The sequence below is a fragment of the Lepisma saccharinum genome, chromosome 14 (genome assembly GCF_977018435.1).
Source record: "Lepisma saccharinum chromosome 14, izLepSacc3.1, whole genome shotgun sequence".
Taxonomy (NCBI): domain Eukaryota; kingdom Metazoa; phylum Arthropoda; class Insecta; order Zygentoma; family Lepismatidae; genus Lepisma; species Lepisma saccharinum.
In genome coordinates this window covers 76,525,660-76,545,060 of record NC_139242.1, presented here as the reverse complement: position 1 = coordinate 76,545,060, position 19,401 = coordinate 76,525,660, and the positions used below count along the sequence as shown (strand labels likewise).

At 37.5% G+C, this 19,401-nt stretch overlaps 1 protein-coding gene across 3 annotated transcripts in view; it reads right to left on the bottom strand.

The window, feature by feature from the left end:
* LOC145999052 (uncharacterized) overlaps window positions 1–19,401 on the bottom strand; it is a 29,121-nt gene that overhangs the window by 6,125 nt on the left and 3,595 nt on the right. Inside the window, exons 2-5 of one of the 3 annotated variants that reach the window (XR_014443359.1) lie at window positions 19,085–19,227; window positions 16,308–16,416; window positions 7,084–7,124; window positions 2,191–4,148 (exon numbers count right to left, since the gene is read on the bottom strand). Coding sequence is in view for 2 of the 3 variants with exons in the window: in XM_083135995.1 (XP_082992121.1) it covers window positions 3,115–4,148; window positions 7,084–7,124; window positions 16,308–16,416; window positions 19,085–19,208 (1,308 nt within the window). In the remaining variant the exon portion in view is untranslated. Of the gene's footprint in view, window positions 1–1,505; window positions 4,149–7,083; window positions 7,125–16,307; window positions 16,417–19,084; window positions 19,228–19,401 lie in introns of those variants that run through there. The other 2 variants (XM_083135995.1, XM_083135994.1) reach the window with 2 other exon arrangements.

Sequence of the window (19,401 nt, the reverse complement as noted above, 5' to 3'; positions counted from 1 at the left end):
AGATATGTTTTTTTAATAGAAAGGCTTTTTCTAGTAAATGGACCTATAAAATATTTGAACAATTTTATTAAAGTAAATGAAAAATTATATATTTTTCTGTCTGGTAACTGTATATGTGAACCTACTATGGAAATGTTTGTTGAATGTGTTAATGAAACCATAATAATTTCAGTAACTTTTCTTCCAGTGAAAATAAAACATTCTCGATATACTGTATAATTGTAGCTTAAAATATTTTTCAAGTTTTCATAGCTGAATTTGGCAATTTTTTAATAATAATAGTTCGTGAAATATCAGCTGCCATGTTTATTTAAAGTTTATTGATGACACTATTTACAGTTTAACATGATAAATATTTTGTTTATTATTCTACACAAAATGATTGCTATTTTTGCCTTCAATATGAATTTTAAATCAAGAGAAATTTAACTTTGTTTACGGTTTACATATTACATTTCAATTTGTATGAGCTTCATCCTATCAGTGCATATACGTATTTTGTTTTCTTTCCTTTTTCTTTCTTAGAGCCTAAAAACACTATTAAATGTTTAAGAGATTGATGTACTTTCCCCAAAAGTGATTCTGATATCTACATTATTGTTAACGCCCCTAGTTAAGTTAATCACACTGATGAGATTAATGTTGATTACCGTATTTACTCATGTATAATGTGCACTTTTTCCCAAAATGTTTGCCCCCAAAAAGTGTGGTGCGTATTATGCATGGAATAATTTTTCCATGTTTACGGAACCCTATCATGTTATATATCGTTGTAAAGCTTGAATTCTGTAGTTTCTGAATATGGCAACAGTATTCCATTCAAGATAGTGACGCTAATGTGCAATGCAGTTGAAATAAGGTCATCACAAAATGAAGGAATGTTCCGAATATTGTGGTACTTTGGATGAAAGAAAAGATAAGGAGAAAGAAAATAATAATTAAAATGTATTACTGGCCAAATAATATGACATATATGAAGTGTGTAAATGCGTTAATGAAAGAAATCTTGTTACGCTAACTGCTAGTTTGAGGGTCCTGAATGGGCCTCTTACAAATGTTACATTAGTCATGGAAAAAGCATATATTTTGAAGTGTTTCTTTTTTAGAAAAAGTAGAGAGAAAATGAGTAAAACCATGCATAAAAGTTTAAAGGCTATTTTTTCCACGATTTTTCACTTTGTAATGTAATGTTCTGCAACACAAGAAATGCAGTGCTGTTCTGGCAGAATTCGAGTGTGCACCTCCCAACAGATGGGATTTGTATCAGTGGTATTTGTTGGGCAAGAAATAACAGAAAATAACTTCCTGAGCACTGCAAATCTATAATGTAATTTTGATCTCCCTTTCTGCTATTACAGAATAAATATAATTGTTAAAGAGTGAAAGCTTTGGGATGACAAACACAGTGGATAGAGAGGGGGAGGTGGCTTGAGTTGGAGACTTGCTGTTTACACAAGAGGATATTCTCCTTTTGATGCACATAGCAACAGCTTTACGACCTACAACTAAGACAGCCATTTCTTGAACCTGGATTATTGCGCATTATACACAAGATAAAATTTTAGTCAATTTTCTCCATCAGAAACCAGGGTGCGCATTATACAAGCGTAAATACGGTATATGAAAAAAGTACATGATGGGACACAGACAATCTGTTACCAAGGATTTGAACCCAGGATCTTTGTCATCATAGCACTCTTAAGTTAACAAGAAGCTTTTTGCAGTTAGACTTTTGATTTTATCAATTAGGTTTGCTATCCACTTCACCAGGAAACCTGTGATAAATGAATCTTAGCGGATGGGGCCTCGAGCACCTGGAGAGCCTCTGTGGACAAGACCTTTTCAAGCGTGCTCTTTATAAACTTGCTGCGACGTAAAAAAAAAAATCATAGCTCAAGAACTAATTGTCGTAGAGAGATAAAATTGGTTTTGTTTTCTTTCTTAAACACATGGTTTTTAGGAGAGATATAATTTATACATTGTGCCTTGCTACAAGGTGTGTTAAACGAAGAGGAAGAAAATTGAATTGATTTAAAAAAATTGGTACCCACAATAGAATTAACTGAATGGAATAAATGTAGTATATAGAAGTGGCACATTCCTACAACATGAAATGTTTAATTGAAAACAGACTGATACTTCTTGGAGAAAAAATAATAATGTACAAGAGTGGCAGTGTTGCCAACTTACAGAAACAACTTCCAGTTCCGCTTCTAGTGCCAGGTCTATGAACGCTGGATGGATCAAATTTAGGGAGAAGCACGACAAAAGACCATGCTTTGAGGATATATAATGCCAGTACCCCAACTTTGAAAAAAAAGAGGAAATTACACAACATTTCCAAACATAGTCATTTTGAAAAACTTCGAACATTGGGCCTTTCCATCTGGACCCCACCTGGACCAGTAATTGTTGTATGATGTTAAAGTGTTCTTTTGTCCTAATTATTACATGTAAAAGTGAAATATATCAGTATAAAGTATGGTTGAGGAGTCACAGCACATTTTATAAAATCTATTCCATAATACCAAGAGGGAAACAAAGGACTTTCTCAAATGCCGCTTGTTAATAGTGGTAACACTGGATATATTGTTTTGTAATTCGAGTATGTCATACCTTCATATTTATACTAATGAAAACAACAACAAAAAAAAACAACTCAAATCATGTGTAGTTTTCATGAAATGAAACATTAATCGCTGCCTGCTAAAGATTAAAGTGGGATTTAACTACTAATTATACTTCCACAGGGAACTGAACACAGAAATTCTTCGATTACTAGGCAGCAACTTTAGCACCCACACTTTGGGAAGAATCTTCATTCACGTAACAGTAAATCAACAGTGAGATTAAAGAAACGTTTCTATATGGAAACTTACAAAGGAAATAACAACTGAAATCTTGTGAAAGCTACTGAAGTGAGAAATTGCTTCTACTCACATAAAAGCACAAACATTTTGAAAGTTATGAAACAATAACAGAAGTAACTATAAAAAAAATAACAAAACAATAGTTGCACAACAAAATATGAACACAAAAAGATGTGAATTATTTTTAAATATAGCACCATAACAATCAAGTACAACCATCCAAATGCATGGAAATTAATAGTTATCACTGTGAGCCATGGAGTTTCATGTGAGCAAACAAACTTTTCACAGATACCATTTTATCACATACGTGGCACATAGCGGACACATCCTTCAGATGCATTTTTAAATGAACTTCAAGAGCATAGCTCGAGGAAAATGGTTTGTCACAGATTTTGCATACAAAAGATTCACTAGCATGCACAGAAATCTTGTGCTTCTGAAGTTCAGATTCTTGAACAAAAGCTTCATGACACTCTTCGCATCTGTACTTGAAGTTGTGACTCCGAATGTGGATCTCAAATGTAAATTTCTGCGAAAATTGCTGATTGCATATGGCACAGTTGAAGGACCTGTTACTTGAGTGGACCTGAAGATGCTTGTTTAGGTGGCTCAACTTAGTAAACTCTCCATTGCAAACAATGCACAAATACTGTTCCATGTTAACGTGACTTTTGGCATGTGTTTCGAGCTCCGTTTTGGTTTCGTACAACATACCACAGACATCACAGAAGTAACTCTGTACCATCCTTGGACTGCGATTGCTTTTTCTGACATCTGCTGATAAAAGACACTGCTCTGTATTTTCATCCGTGTAACACTCCCTACACATTGTACATTCAAAATCCTTTTCCAGAACATCATAGTCTGTCATTTCATACCATCCACAAATCTTACAAGTCAAATTTATCCTTACAACCTCAATATCTGAATCATCACTAATAATATTACTGTATCCATCATCGTGATAAATACTTAGATGAGCCTGATAACTATCTTCATCGGCAAAAGATACATCACAAATGGAACACCGTATGATTTCCACTGCGGTATGCAACCTCTGATCGTGCAATAACTCTTCCCGTGTTTGAAACACCTCTCCACACACAAAACATCTAAGTGTATCTGCTTCGATAAAGACACGATCTTGACAAATACCACAGTCGATGTGAGCTCCAATGTGCCTCATTGCATCGTGCATCATTACATGTCTCCAGAATGCCCTTGCCTCTTTTCGGTAGCACCCACATATCCGACATACGTATGATCCACTACGATCTGAAAGGCATAAAAGAGACAGTATTACTTTATTAGGCTCACAGTCTGCAGATTAGTACAAATGTTCAGTGTGTGTTCCGGCGTTTGAAAAATACGTACAGAGTTGTTCGTAGGGCAACAAGAGCAGTTGAAAATCTTCTCTCCTATATTCTTTCAGGATATTCTGTTTTACAAATAAGCAGAAGTCAAATCAGCAATAGCTCCTTACACCAGAGTCCTTAATTCCATTATGTTCAGAATGATGGGAATCAAAAAAAGGTAAAGTGCACCATGCCATGAGGACACATAGGAGAATGTAGAAGTATGGCATAATGCATTCACAATGTGGGCCATTTTGAAGGTGATGTGATCAGCACCACACTCTGACTGCCATTACTTTCCAACCAGGAAACTATTTATTAGAGACTGGGTGAGCCTCAGACCCAATTAATCAATATAATTCCCACCTTGGATCACTCAGCAAATTGAACTTGGGTCTCTAGCGTGGAAGTCAGACACCTGACCAACTGGGCAGAGGTCTGCAAATACGATGTATTGAACGCCCATGGCCCGCCTGCTGTAAATATCATTAACTGCCCACCCACACCTGCCCAAGTAGTGGTCTTGAACCAGTGAGACCCGACATTATGAAGGGAAAGCTTTTCATCATCCAAATCAACTTCTGAAGGACATTTTCTTGGACACCAATTTCCAATTTGGAGCAAAAAAGTAAAATTAAGCTTTTGTTTTCATTCAATATTCATTCTACTATAAATATGTCTTCATGGCAAAATAACACACACACACATGCATTCATAGAAATGAGAAGTCAGACAAATAAATTGTGCTGCAGCAAAGGCAACAACAATTTAAGAATACACCAATTCCTTCATAGGTCATGGATAGAGACATGGGTGTGCATACTCAGATGTTAAGGGAGGTGCTAAGTACAAGAGGATGAGTCATCATAGTAATTCCAGAAATAAAGTGCCATGTTCTACTAATTGAAGGCCTTGGTGGTAAAACACAGTAAGTGACATTTTGATCATTATTGAGTTACGGAGTAAAGGCACGCACACACAGCCATGGAAATACGGACGTAAATCTGCTGCTTATTTACGGAAGTACGTTACATCAGATTGCAGAGACATATACCTGGTGGAGGCACATAGTGGTTCGGATCCCACTTTAAACTGTAGGTCCAGTCCCCATTAGCCTTACTGTGGATAAAGTGGACTTAAAACACCAAATCAATCAATCAATCATCCGTACACCCTTCCTTCGGAGCCCACTTCTTCCAAGCACAAGCTCAGGTAGTCCAGTACTACCTGCTTTCTACAAAGGCGATCCCCACGGACCGACCTTTTAACGGTGGTATCTCACAGATTACCATTGTTCACAATAGCTGGGTCTTGGCCAAGGGAAGAGTAGGGTAATTATCTCCGCAGGTTCCTTCCAGTCCCAACCTGCTTTTTCATCCCCGCTGCCTTTACGCACACAGATACGCAGAAAAGATAAAGTCTCCTAAACTTTTGGGGCGTAGGAAAATTAGTAAACTTGATAAAAGATAAAAACGGTGATTTTTTGACTGATCCAAATGATATTTTAAATAGATGGAAGAACTACTTTAATGACCTCTTAAATGTTCATGGAGGAGATAAAGCAGAAGTAAATGAAGTTCACACAGCAGAACCTAACTTGACTGAAGTTAAAGATGCTATTATAAGGCTAAAGAATAACAAAGCACCTGGCATTGATTTAATACCAGCTGAGTTAATTAAATATGGTGGAAATTCGTTAATATGTCAAATTCATAAATTAATTTGTTTAATGTGGAATAAAGAAGAAATCCCTCAACAGTGGAAAGAATCCATAATTGTTCCTGTGTTTTAAAAAAGGTGATAAAATGAACTGCAATAATTACCGTGGAATTTCTCTACTCTCAACAACATATAAAATATTATCTAACATTCTTTTAACAAGACTAACCCCATATGCTAATGAAATTACAGGTGATTATCAATGTGGATTTAAACTTAACAGATCAACAACATTTCAAATTTTTCACATCAGACAGACACTTGAGAAAAAGTGGGAATACAATGTCCATCAGCTATTCATTGATTTTAAAGAGATAAATTGCAAAAGAGATATATTATATAATATATTAGTAGAGTTTGGAATACCTAAGAAGTTTGTTAATATGATAAAAGTTTGCACCAGTGAAACAGAAAGTAAAATTTGTGTGGATATTAATGTGTCTGACAAATTTGCAATTCATGATGGGTTAAAACAAGGAGATGCAGATACAGAGGACTAAAATTAAACTGTGTGACTCAACTGTTAGCATATGCAGATGATGTAGACTTATTAGAGGATGATATAAATACAATTAAGAATAATGCTAAAATATTTTTCAAAGCAGCTAAAGAGATAGGTTTGGAAGTTAACAAAGAGAAAACTAAATATATGTTTACAGGTCAAAACCAAGTGTTAGGTAATAATCACAATGGAGGCTGGCTCCATACACCTCAAAAAGTAGATGATAAATTTCAGCTGATTTCCTGTCCACCCCCCCCCCCCCCCCGGGAAGAAACACACTACAGACTGTGTTTCACATACAACAGGTTTCTCGAATTAATTATACATTATAAACGCACAACATGATGTGGTTTGAATCGCTACACGTGGCATCTGTGCCTTGCCAAAGAATTAACAAACTCAACATGAATGTAAACCATTGTGACTGCAGCAGTACACGGAACTTATTTTGTGGATATCCTTTATATTAATGAAACTGCATTGTAATGAGATGTATGGAACTGCTCTGCTCCCCAAGTTTTGCTATGATTAATTTTGCAACCTCAGGCTGTGTATGTATCGACTTAGAATGTGGTGCCCAGTTGAAACTAACAAAATTCAAACATGATATGATTTAAAAATAAAAGTAACTCACCTTTCTTGCTTTGATTATCTAAATCCGAACTGCATCCAGTTCTGAAAGACAAAAAGTTCTGCATTAACAAACAAACAAACAAAAAATTTGTGAAAGTGGCACCAAATAAAGTATTCAAAATGTTTATTTTTATGGTTAACATTTATATTTGCATGTCTTGCAAGGAAACATACTGAGATGGCAATGGTTATGTTTTGTGCAGTCTGTTACACAGTAGGCAACAAGGCCAATTTAGCTGCTCAGCGTAAAAAGTTGTTTAAAATATTGAGTAATATTATGTAAGTATTGCACTGCAATTATATGAATACAATTCGCCAGAGTTTTACTTCAAAAATACTGAAGAATTACATCACACTATCAAACTTGCTATCGTTTCATCACAAAATCATTTTTTTTAAACATAACCCTAGTGCAAAATAAATGAAAAATTTGAATTTTGCACAATTTTCAGAATAATTAGACTCCACAAAAGTGTCATGCTGCATTTTCTGCAGAACCTGTGAGAAAGTTAAACTCCAAAAAAGTATTGGCAGGCAGTGGCGGCTCAAGGGGAAGAGCCGCCGTGGCATGGCACTACCCTCAGAAGAAATGCATACCTAACCCAAGTATTGTTAAAATAATACATTGATAGTTTACATACAAGGAAATTCGAATCCTGCAATCGGTCAAGCTGACGTGACGACCGCCCCAACCACAGACTAGATATGAACTGCCCCAACCTCCTCACTGCATCGCCAGCTGTTTCGTACCCTCGGCAAGGCAGCGGTCCGCGCCACCCAAGAGCTGGCCTAACGTGCAGAGGGTTGGAGACGTCTCAGCGAGTAACATTTCCACCATGAGCCATGAAGAAGGTGGCAGGGGGTGGTGTTAGCCAATGGGGTTAGCCCATAAGACACCAGCCGTGCCCTTTTCCACTTGGCACAGCGAGGGAACTTTCTCAGTGTTGACACAGTTGCCATCTTCAGAGATAAGTCGCTAAATATGACGGATTTGTAAGACCCGTTGGGGAAGTAATTCGTGAAAAAGGTACTATCTACTTTTCTGCCAACTTTTGGAGAAATGAACCTAGTATTTTTCCAAAGTTAAATGAACATTTTGATAATAGATAGATGCGCCTAGAGGGCCATACAGACTTTTTAAAAATATAAAAGTAAAAAAATCGTATGGTGATGCGAGTTTCCTTTGGCATTTCGACAATTTCTTTTTACATCAAATGTCTAGAATATTTTCAACATCCAGTTGGAATACGTGTGCATGGGGGAGGAGGAGGTGAGAAGATTTGTTTTCCCTTCCTCTTGTAATTGTGTTCTTAGTGAAGTGTCCTGTAGTGTATAAAGATAGGTTAGAGAGTGAAGATGAATCATATTAGTGTGTTATTACTTAAACCCACAATGTTTTCCACATCTTGACCAGTGGGGCAACCTCAAGGAGGGGGCGGGGGCATTATGTTTTTTTTTTGATACCAATACATGTGCAGCAGCTGTCAAAATTACATATTTTTAGTAAATTTCTATCTTGCAAAGAGTTACAAATCTACATGAGGTTCTTGAATCGAACCTGTATTAAATGACAAATCGTAAGATAATACCATATTTACTCTTGTATAATGTGCACTTTTTTACAAATTTTTTTGTCCCCAAAAAACTGTGGTGCATATTATGCACAGAATAATTCGGACAGCCAACATGAAACCACACATATTTTCACTACTTCACTGCATATAACACATATATATCAAGAGGCACAAATATAAATTCCGAGGTTGGATTTCTTTAGTATAATCATTTTTTTAAAAAAAACACTGAAAGTGAAATGGCCATTTCCTATGATTTTTTCACTTTGGAACGGAAATTTTTACGACACTGATAAAAGCAGCGCAAGCACCTCCTGTCACATGGTATCTGTATCAGCTGTATTTGTTGGGCAAGAAATAATAGAAAATAACTTCCCGAACAATGCAAATCCATAACATAATTTTGATCTCTATTTCTTCTACTACAGAATAAACAAGGTGGTTGCAGAAGTGAAAACTTTGGGATGCTAAACTCAGTGGAGGGAGACGGGGAAGGTGGCATGAGTTGGTGACTCATTGTGTACACAAGATGATATTCTCCTATTGGTACACATAGCAACAGGTATTGAATAGGTATGATGTCACTCACTCTTGATCGGCATAGCAACAGCTTTACAACATACAACTAAGAAAGCCAACCTGAATTATACTGCACATTACATATGAGATGTAATTGTTTGTTGCTTTCCCCTGTCAAAAACCAGGGTGTTAATTTTACATGCATGTGCATTATGCACGCGTAAATATGGTGTATACATCTTTACGCTAGGAGAAATTAGGCACCGTCGACATCATCAGTATTTCACAGGGAACAGATACCGGTGCGGCAGCACTGGCAAAGACAATTCCACACTGGTAAAACAGAGACAGCAAAAAATCAGGTGAAGAGAGGGCTGCCTCGGTAGAGCAATGGCACAGTATGCCAGAGACCCATGTTCGAGTCCTCGTCGAGCCTGCATTTCTTGCTAAAATTTCAACATAGTACATCTCCCGTGTGTGCCGAATCGTTAGGAAAGTTTGAAATTGTTGTGCCAAGCATATGGAAAGGGAGAAACAAACGTGGAAAAGAAAAGAAGTTGGTTATATCTAAAAAAAAAAATTGTGGTTTGAATAGCAAAAAAATGGAAAGTATGAGTGTTTTATGTAAGAAACACACAGAAAGCAGTATAAAGGTACATTCCTCAGATATTCTAGGTAATGCAAATCTATCCAGAACTTTTAATTAAATACACTCCTCACAAAAAGTTTGGAATATTGTTATGTTAGGCAATAGCTGATAGGCATGGTGGAATATATCGGCAAAAAGGCGAGAACATCCACCAGACAGATATCATGTGTTGTTGCATTCCAAGGCCGTGTCTGTCACCTATTGTCTAACGTAACAATATTCCAATTTTTTTTATTCCAATATTCCTGAAAAATTGGATCGAGGCCTGTAGAATTTCCATCTCTTTCTCTTCACTACAGAATTGAAATAAACAGAATAACATATTTCTTTACCATATGCTCTGATTCTTTGGCTGTCTTGCTTGAATGGCTTCATTTTGCACCACCCATGAATAAAAATTCTTGAATGTTAGACTTGAGCAGAGTTTTTAATAGCTATTAACCATCACCAGTAAACAGCACAATGTGCACTGTGCAGCTTATGTTGACAGTGTTGCTACATGATGCACAGCAGAAGAATGTTCCACCATGCATTGAACGTTTGCTGTAGTATACACCCAAAACAAAAGTTTTGATGTGTACTACATGGCTCAGCCACGGTTGCTGAGAGCTAAAACTCCAGAGACCTAGGTTCAAGTCCTGTTCGAGCCATAATTTTTTGCTGGAATTTCTACATTTGTGTGTGCCAAATTGCAAGGTTGTTAAACAAATTCAAGGGTAATTTGATTGCGTTCAGACTGTTAAAGAAGATGAGTGACTTATTCGGAATCTTCATTGAATATTTGTCATGTAATATGAGAACAGTAGAGTATCTGTGAAAATTTCAAATTTGTCCATTCTAAAACTATAATTCTGCATCCCAGCAGAAATTTTGATTTCTGATCTCTTCATTCTACATGTTCCGGTTGTACATTATGAATTTGCAATGACTATTCACTGCATTTTCCTGTAGAATGAACTTCCAGTTGTCACATGTTGAGTACTCTAGCCTTTGGGACAAGTGGTCTTGCGTTTGATTCCCAGTGCAAGCTAGAAAATTTCCCAGCATCACGTAAAAAAAAACAAAGTAAAGTGCTCCTCTGTGCATAGCAGCATGCCATGAAGGCATATAGGGGGTGTGGGGGTAACGCCCCACACTTTCTTGATCCGGTTGTGAGTGGGGGTGATGTGATCAGCATCATGCCCCTGACCGCCTTTACCTCCCAGGGTTTCGCCCAGGTACCCATGTTATTCGACGCTGGGTGGGCACCGGGGCCGCTTCCATCGTTAGAAAAGTTCCCAGATTTGAACCGGCAGGGGATCGAACCCACGACCTTTAGCATGGTAGTCAGATGCATTACCGACTGAGCCACCACGGCCACTTCCAGCACCACTAGAACAAAATTTTCTAAAGTAAAGTTCCCCGAGCACATAGCACCGTGCCATGAAGACACAATTTAAGGGATGGGGGGGGGACATTCTCAATTTTGGCCATTTTGGAGGTGATGTGATCAGCACCACACTCCACCCCCCGGTACCCATTCATTTGAGGCTGGGTGAGCCCCAGAACCGCTTTAAGCAGGGACAAGGCTGGAAAAATGTTAACCTTAGATAACCCACCCTGGGAATTGAATCTGTCTCTCCCATGTGGCAGTTAGATGTCCTACGAACTAGACAACCGCAGCTCTTTAATATTTTCTACAGAATATGCAATATAAATGTTTTGTGCCAAGCATATGGAAAGGAAGAAGCACGAGTAGAAAAGGAAACATGTGGTTTAAAACAAAAAAAAAAAAAAAGTGGTTTGAACAGCCAAATAATGGAAAGTGGAAGAAATACGAAATTCTACAGGCCTTGATCCAATGTTTCAGGTTAATATTTAATTGAAAGTTCTGGATGTATTGCAACATAAGTATAAATGCATTACCTAGAATATCTGAGGAATGAACCTTAATACTGCTTCCTGTTTTCTTCTTGTTACATCTTATCTGCACGATGCTTTGTTAAACATGGATAAAGTATTGTGTGTATAGTTTCATACCTACACAATACTTGAACCTTATTTACCACGCCCAATCACAAATTTGACACCTTATAACAAAAAAAAATGTGGGAACATTACATAATAGGCTTCACAATGCAATGATGCACAATGCAGGCAAACAGCAATTTGGAAATATGTAACTTTTATGCCATCGTTTCTCAACCTATGGCGCACGACCCACAGCTGGGTCCCGAGGAGACATCTAGTGGGTTGCGAAGTCAGGCTCAAAAAATAATGTATTGTCTCTTGAAAACCTATTACATTTAAATTACTAAGATATATTCATAATTCGGAAAAGAGAAACGGTAGTATATAAACATGGAGAAACTAGTACTCACTTTATCTTCTTTGTTCTATTAATTTCAGTGGCCACTGCCACCATCCTCGTTGGAACTCGCTGTACTGTTGATTGGTGTGCATCTTTTGTTCGTAGTTCTCAGGATACCGCTAGGTGCACTATTGTTAACTGTACGTTAAGTACCGTTTGTGTTTGTTTAGTTTATCAGCTATTTTGGCATTGGGTTTGTGTGTGCTCTACTTTGATGCCATATGGGAGAAGGGCTTTGGATATGCGGTTGGATGTGGTGGGATGGTAGGGGAAGGCAAACCATTTATATTGGTTGTACATACATGCTCTCTCTAGCCATCCCCCCAAACAAAAAGCAAACGTGTGACTGAACTTTTATCGAAGACCCTTTTCCTACTGTTGCAGAGAAGAGGATCTATGAGAGGAGATAGCCACCATCACTGAAATAGCTCTGAAACATGGCTACATAGAAGCACAACTTTCCACTTGGTGCAGTAAAGCGGAAATACAGGTCAGGCACCCTAACCAGCCACAATCAACCCACCCACAATAAACCTCCAACAACCAATATAAATGGTTTGCGTTCCCCTACCATCCCACCACATCCAACCGCATATCCAAAGCCCTTCTCCCATAAGGCATCAAAGTAGCGCACAAACCCAATGCCACAATAGCTGATAAACTAAACAAACACAAACGGTACTTCCTCTCCCCCTTGATAACCCAGGTTTATACGATGCAGAGTGCGAGTGCAAGGCACATTACATTGGCAGATCCATCAGATCTGTCAATGAAAGAATCCAACAGTACCTATCGGATGCAAAAAAAAGCCCAACCCACTACTGGTCTTGCCAAATCACATCACATCAAATACCATAGGCATAAAATTCAAAAGGTACAAGTCAAACACACTGCCCACACACTCATAGACACCAAACTCAAGGAAACGCATGCCATAATGCGTTTCCCGGACGAGCTGAACATTGATAGCGGACAGGCACACCACACTTGGATTCTCCTACTACAACAGTTAACACCGGGAAATAGCAGCAGACAACACGGGCGCAGACGTACAGTTAACAACAGCGCACCTAGCGGCAGCCTGAGAACTACAAACAAAAGACGCACACCAAGCAACAGTACAGCGAGTTCCAATGAGGATGGTGGCAGTGGCCACTGAAATTAATACAACAAAGAAGAAAAAAAGTTTCGTAGGTAAAGTGAGTACTAGTTTCTCCATATTTAAGATATATTGTTTTAATAATTTAAATTCAGCCCGTGTTGCATGAAATCTAAACTCTACATTTATGTTATCTTTGTGCACATTAGGCACATTAGTTCGTTGTTTTTTTTTCTCAATTTTAGCATGTGTGTTTAATTAGATGTTAGACTAGAGTAAATCAGTATTTCAAATTACATATTTACTTTTCTAGAATGAAGTATATGTAATTTGTTTAAGCAAGCGAAAAAGAAGACATTTCAAAGTACTTGATGGTAGCAAAAATACCATTATAAACTGGGTGCACACCCCTAGAAGTAACTCTGCAGGGCCCAATGCTTATGGGTCCCATGAAGTGTAATATCCTTCAAGGAGGGTCCCAGACTGAAAAAGGTTCAGCACCACTGTTCTACTCATTTTCAATTATGTTTGTAGTTATGATGAGACTATGAACTTTATTCAATGAATTTCTGGATTATGTTCTGTCCACCCTAAACGATATTGGTATCACGCCAGGTAAGAACCTCCTGACCTCTGACCACGACAGTTTGGATGTTTCTATTCTCATTCCCCACCTCCTAGAAGAGGTCATCGTTCCTCCATCCAGAACAAATGCTACCTCTGGAACCGAGCACCGTGGGAGGAGATAAGACTTTCCCTCGACTCCTTCCCCTGGGGCTTTTTGGAAGGCAGCTGACCTATTTACAGGTGTCATACAAGCTGCAGTGACGGCCCACGTGCCTACAGGGAAAATATCTTCTCGTAGATTTCAGTGTTGGTTCGACTCCGAAGTGCGGGATGTGCTGGCCAACAAGAAACGAGCATGGCAACTTTGGAAGGGCTTCCCGAGTGAACACACGCACAATACCTTTGCTGCTCTGCGACGACACTCAAAGTATCTCCTTCGAAAAAAATATAAGGAACATACAGACAATATCACTGTAACAATCCCGGAAAACCCAAAAAACTTTTTTCATCTAATAAACTCGAGGAAAAATAACAGTAGGATTCCAGCTGAAATTACACATGATAGTGAAAGTGCGATAGGCGACCGAAGGGCAGAACTCTTCAACGCTTATTTTCATGGTAACTTCTGCCCCCCATCTTCCCTTGCAGCATTGCCAAACGTAAGACCAGTTTGTTCCTCCTCTCTAACAACGCTTGTCACTACACCCGATGAGGTGAAGAATCTATTGTCGTCTCTTTCAGCTCACCGTGCCCTAGGACCAGACGATATCAACACCATGTTCCTCAGGAAAACTGTGCAATCCCTGTGCTATCCCCTTTCCATTCTCTTGAACAGATGTTTTTCGGAAGGCATCTTTCCTCACGCTTGGAAACAAGCTAACATCGCACCGATTCACAAAAGTGGTAACAAAAATGTTGTTTCATCTTACAGACCAATCTCCTTACTCTCTCCTCTGTCCATCATCTGTGAAAAAGTAATCAAAGACAGACTGTACAAATTTGTTTCTCCATACTTAAGCTCTAAGCAACATGGTTTTCTTCCTGGTAGCTCCTGTCTTACAAAACTGTCTGTTTTACTCTCACATGCTATGAAATGCATTTCAAATAATTCACAATTAGATGTAATATACTTTGATCTGGCCAAAGCCTTTGATACTGTTAGTCATCGTCTTCTGATGCACAAATTATGCAATAGATTCAACATTCATGGCAAATTTCTCACCCTTCTCACAGATTACCTTAGCGATTGCCAACAACGTGTCGTTCTTCCAGGAACTGTTTCTAACTTTCTTCCTGTCCTCTCTGGTGTTCCACAGGGTAGTGTTCTAGGACCTCTCTTGTTCATATTATTCGTCGATGACCTTGCCGACCATCTCACAGCTCCCTCTAGCAATTACCTTCTTTTCGCAGATGACTGTAAAATTTTCAGAGAAATCTCCACTTCCGACGATACTCATCTTCTTCAGAATGACATAGCAACATTTACTTCCTGGTGCCTGACATGGGACCTTACATTACATCCTGACAAGTGTACTAATCTCACTATCTCTCTCAAGAAGAATCTGTTAAAGTCACTTACTCCATCGCTGGCAATAACATCAAAGCAGTATCCTCTCACAAAGACCTAGGCATTGTTTTCGACCAAAAGCTCACATTTGAGGAACATATTTTATTCACCAGAAAAAAGGCCATGCGTCTCTTAGGTTTACTCTACCGTTTCACTGAAATTAGTGACATCTCAGCCCTCACCTTGTACTTCAAATCATTCATCTCCCCAATAATAGAATACTGCTCTCCCGTCTGGTCCATGGCATGTCCCACTCACCTCTCCAGAATCGATTCAGTCTTTCACTTCTTCCTAGCTATAGTCCGTCACAGGGTTCCCTCATTACGCAATTTTTCATCTCTGCATCTCCTGTCTTTTCTAAACTTACAAACTGCTTATCAGCGACGTTTGCAGAATGATTTCAGTTATTTATACAAAATTGTGAATGGCAAAATCTGCTGCAACACACTTCTTGAGGAATTACACTTTCGAGTACCAATGCATGCAACACAATATTATTTTATACAAAAAAACCTAGACTAGAAATTCAAAAAAGATCTCTCTTTTACAGACTTGCAGCACAATATAATGATCTTCCCTCAAATATTGATATATTTTCCTCAGAGTTTGCCTTTCCGGTCTTCCATCAGAAGAAAAGCCTGTAATTAATATCACATAGTGCCATCTTTTACTTATTTTTTTGTTCATTTGCTATTCACTTTTATGTTGTTTTGTTACTCTTAATTATTTTTTATTTTTATGCTTATTATAATTATTGCTTTCTCATTGTTGACAATTTCAGTGTAAAATGGCCACCTGTGATGTATCTGAAATTTTCTCAATAAATAAATAAATAAACCATTACAAAAATTCATCATAGTCCATCTACAATTCCTTTAAATTAATTAATATGTTCATTACCTGTTATGTTCCTTCTCCTCTCCAGTACAACCATCTTCATTTTCTGAATGATCACCTTTTGATCTTATGTGGACATGCTGCATGAAATTTGGCATTGTAGGACACAATCCTGTTTAAGAAGTAGAGAGAAAAAAAAATAACATTGTAAACCTTATACGATAATATCAATGTAAGGCTATGTGTCCAAATATGGTCAACTTGGCTCTGGCAGGCTTCGTACTTTTCCCTCTAAAAATGAAAAACTTAGCTACATTTGAAAAACTCAATATTCTGAACAAGGCAGAAATTTATTTTAAAACATAAGAAGACCTTGTTAGAAGGTTGAAACGTTACGTTTAGTTTATGTTTTATAATATAATAAATTTCTGCCTTGGTCAGCATATTGAGTTTTTCATATCATGGAAACAAGGCTTAATGGTGTTATAATTAGCTACATTTAAATTGAATCAGCCGGTACCCGATTATGATGGACAACATCAAAAACTTTAGAAAGGTCTAGTAATACTAGTAACAATGAAAAACTGTTTTTATGCTTGTAATAACCATAGACTACAAGAGAAATAATACTAGTATAGTTAGTTTATCGTTCATCAAACGTAGAATATTGTCTGTGACATATAATAATGCCGTGGTTGTACTATGCGAAGCACAGAAACCTGATTGAGAATAGGTAAGATTTTATATTTTGCAAGGTAATCTTTTAATTGTAGAGAAACTATCTCATCTGTGACTTTGAAAATTGATAGAACGTTAATTGGTCTTAAATTACTTAGAGAGGTTAATGTCTGCTTTTTGAGGAGTGGAATAACTCGAGCTTCTTTCCATTGGCTGCTGTTCAGAGAAAAATTTATAATATGTGTGAATGCCGGAGTTATGAAGGGAAGAGTCAGTTTAACCATTTTGCATGTAATACTTTATTGTCTCTCCTGCAACATTTAATCAGATCCTGTATACTGCATTTTCAACCTCAGATTTTTCCAAGAAATATTTACACTCCTTTGCAATAATGGCGTTGTCTCAAGGAACACTGCTGTAAACATTTGCAAAATGTTGATTAATTTCAGAAGGACTGCTCAGGTGTAGTGGAAATTCAGTTTCCTACAGATTTCGATTGTTTTCAGGCTATTCCACATATTCTTGGAATTTTTCTTATTGTTATTTACAAGAAAAGAAAAATAAGCCTTTTTCTCTTGCTGCATAACAGAGGTGGTAAAATTTCTCAATATTTTATATTCGTCCCAATGTAAAGTTAATTTGCTTCGCTTATATTTATGCAGTGCAACATCCCTCAGTTTCATGAACAGCTTAAGGTTACCCGTTAGCCACAGCGCTGGCTCTTTCGTCACTTCAGTTGTTCGTAAGGGGGCATGAAGGTTGACGAGATTTTTCTCAAGAAATTATATTTTTTGAATAGATGTTTCCAAGTTTTAACGTTTCGACCCAATTGATATTTTCAGCAACCAGACTAAAATTTTCAATTTTCATATTCAAATTTCTTAAAATCGCAGTACGTAACGTACCTGGCTTTATCCCTTGGTTTTGCACAATTCAGTGACATGCTCATCAAGCCATGGTCTGAGGTTTCGATTGGGTTCGAGATTTCGAAAGAAGAAACAATGTTGGGATTGTCAACAATTATTAAATAAAACAATGTTTCAAAAGATTCGGTTACTAATGGGTTTATCAGGCAATTGTGGGGCTTAAGTTCCTTTCGTCTTATTGCAATTTCATCATGGTACAAAATGCATTTCTTACCTGGTTCGATTTCGATTTATGTCTGTTAACACATACTGCAGAGTTTTAGCGATTACTTAAGATTTTGTTCAATATATGCTTTTGTGGTAGGTTAGGCAGGTCAGATTTGGTTCTCTTGACATTTAAATAAAGTCGCTAAATGCATTCGGTAAAAATTTACTATCCTTCGGACACCTCTAATTTTTTCGTTTTGTCAATTTTTGACATTCGTACTTACGTATCTGTTTCGCGGAACATTCCTGAAGGTGTATCAATGTTGTTTTTATGAAATTAATTGCATTTTTTCACATTACCAGTACGTCTTTCTGATAGGCCTTTTCGCTTGCCTGAGACGAACTAACCTAACCACGTGCCAATGGTTCGCAATTATTTCCAATTTCTAGATCCTGATACTAACACGACACCAAATTTTAACTATGTTTCCTAACCTAACAGAACTAACCTATCCACGTGCCAATGGTTCGTGGGGCTAGCTATTCTCCATCGGAGAATTAATTTTCAACGAACAACATGAATTTCAGCTATGAAACATTCCCATATCACACAAAACACCCTCCCGATGTTCAACAATGCTACAGGAACTTATTACGGTAAGTAGTTTCTTCTGTAAAAATAAATAAATGTGACCGAAGGATAGTAAACAAGTACCATGCATTCTACTAAGATTCCGATTGACTTCTACATTCATTCCCACTAGTCTACGATACTTACTGTTGATTGTCAACGGAGAATACCTTGTCCATGCCTTTAAGGAAGGTTCAAATTTCGTGTGACAATGATTTCCAAAATTCTACGATAATTATTCTTTCTGCTAGGAGAGTTTGAAGGAATCATAAAACAATCGGAACTGTTACCAATTGTGTTAAACTATATGATTTAATAATATCTTCAAGAAACAGGGTCTCCGCTTTTTGTGTGCTGACCAGAGGTGGTCACGTTTATCATCATGCACAACATTCCATCACAACATTAGCTACTACTGAGGTGTGAAGCAATGGCGCAAGTTAAAATAAAGCACTTACCATGTTCAAGTTTAACCCAGAAATCTTTCATCATATTCCTGTATACTGTTTTCTCATAATCCAATAATTGCTTATACACTTTTGGTGCAAAGAATATTTTCAAAGCATCACTGTAGTCTTCCATGTATATGTAACTTGCTACCCTGCAACAAGAGGAAGGGTGCATATAATAAAACACAGAACTCACATAATGATTACTCATCTAATGTCGTGGAAGAGATTTTTACTTATAAAAATTCTTACATGATTGTAAACACCAATTATAAAATTCATAAAGACCTCCATCCTGGATTTTAAAGCCATTACCTAGAAATTAA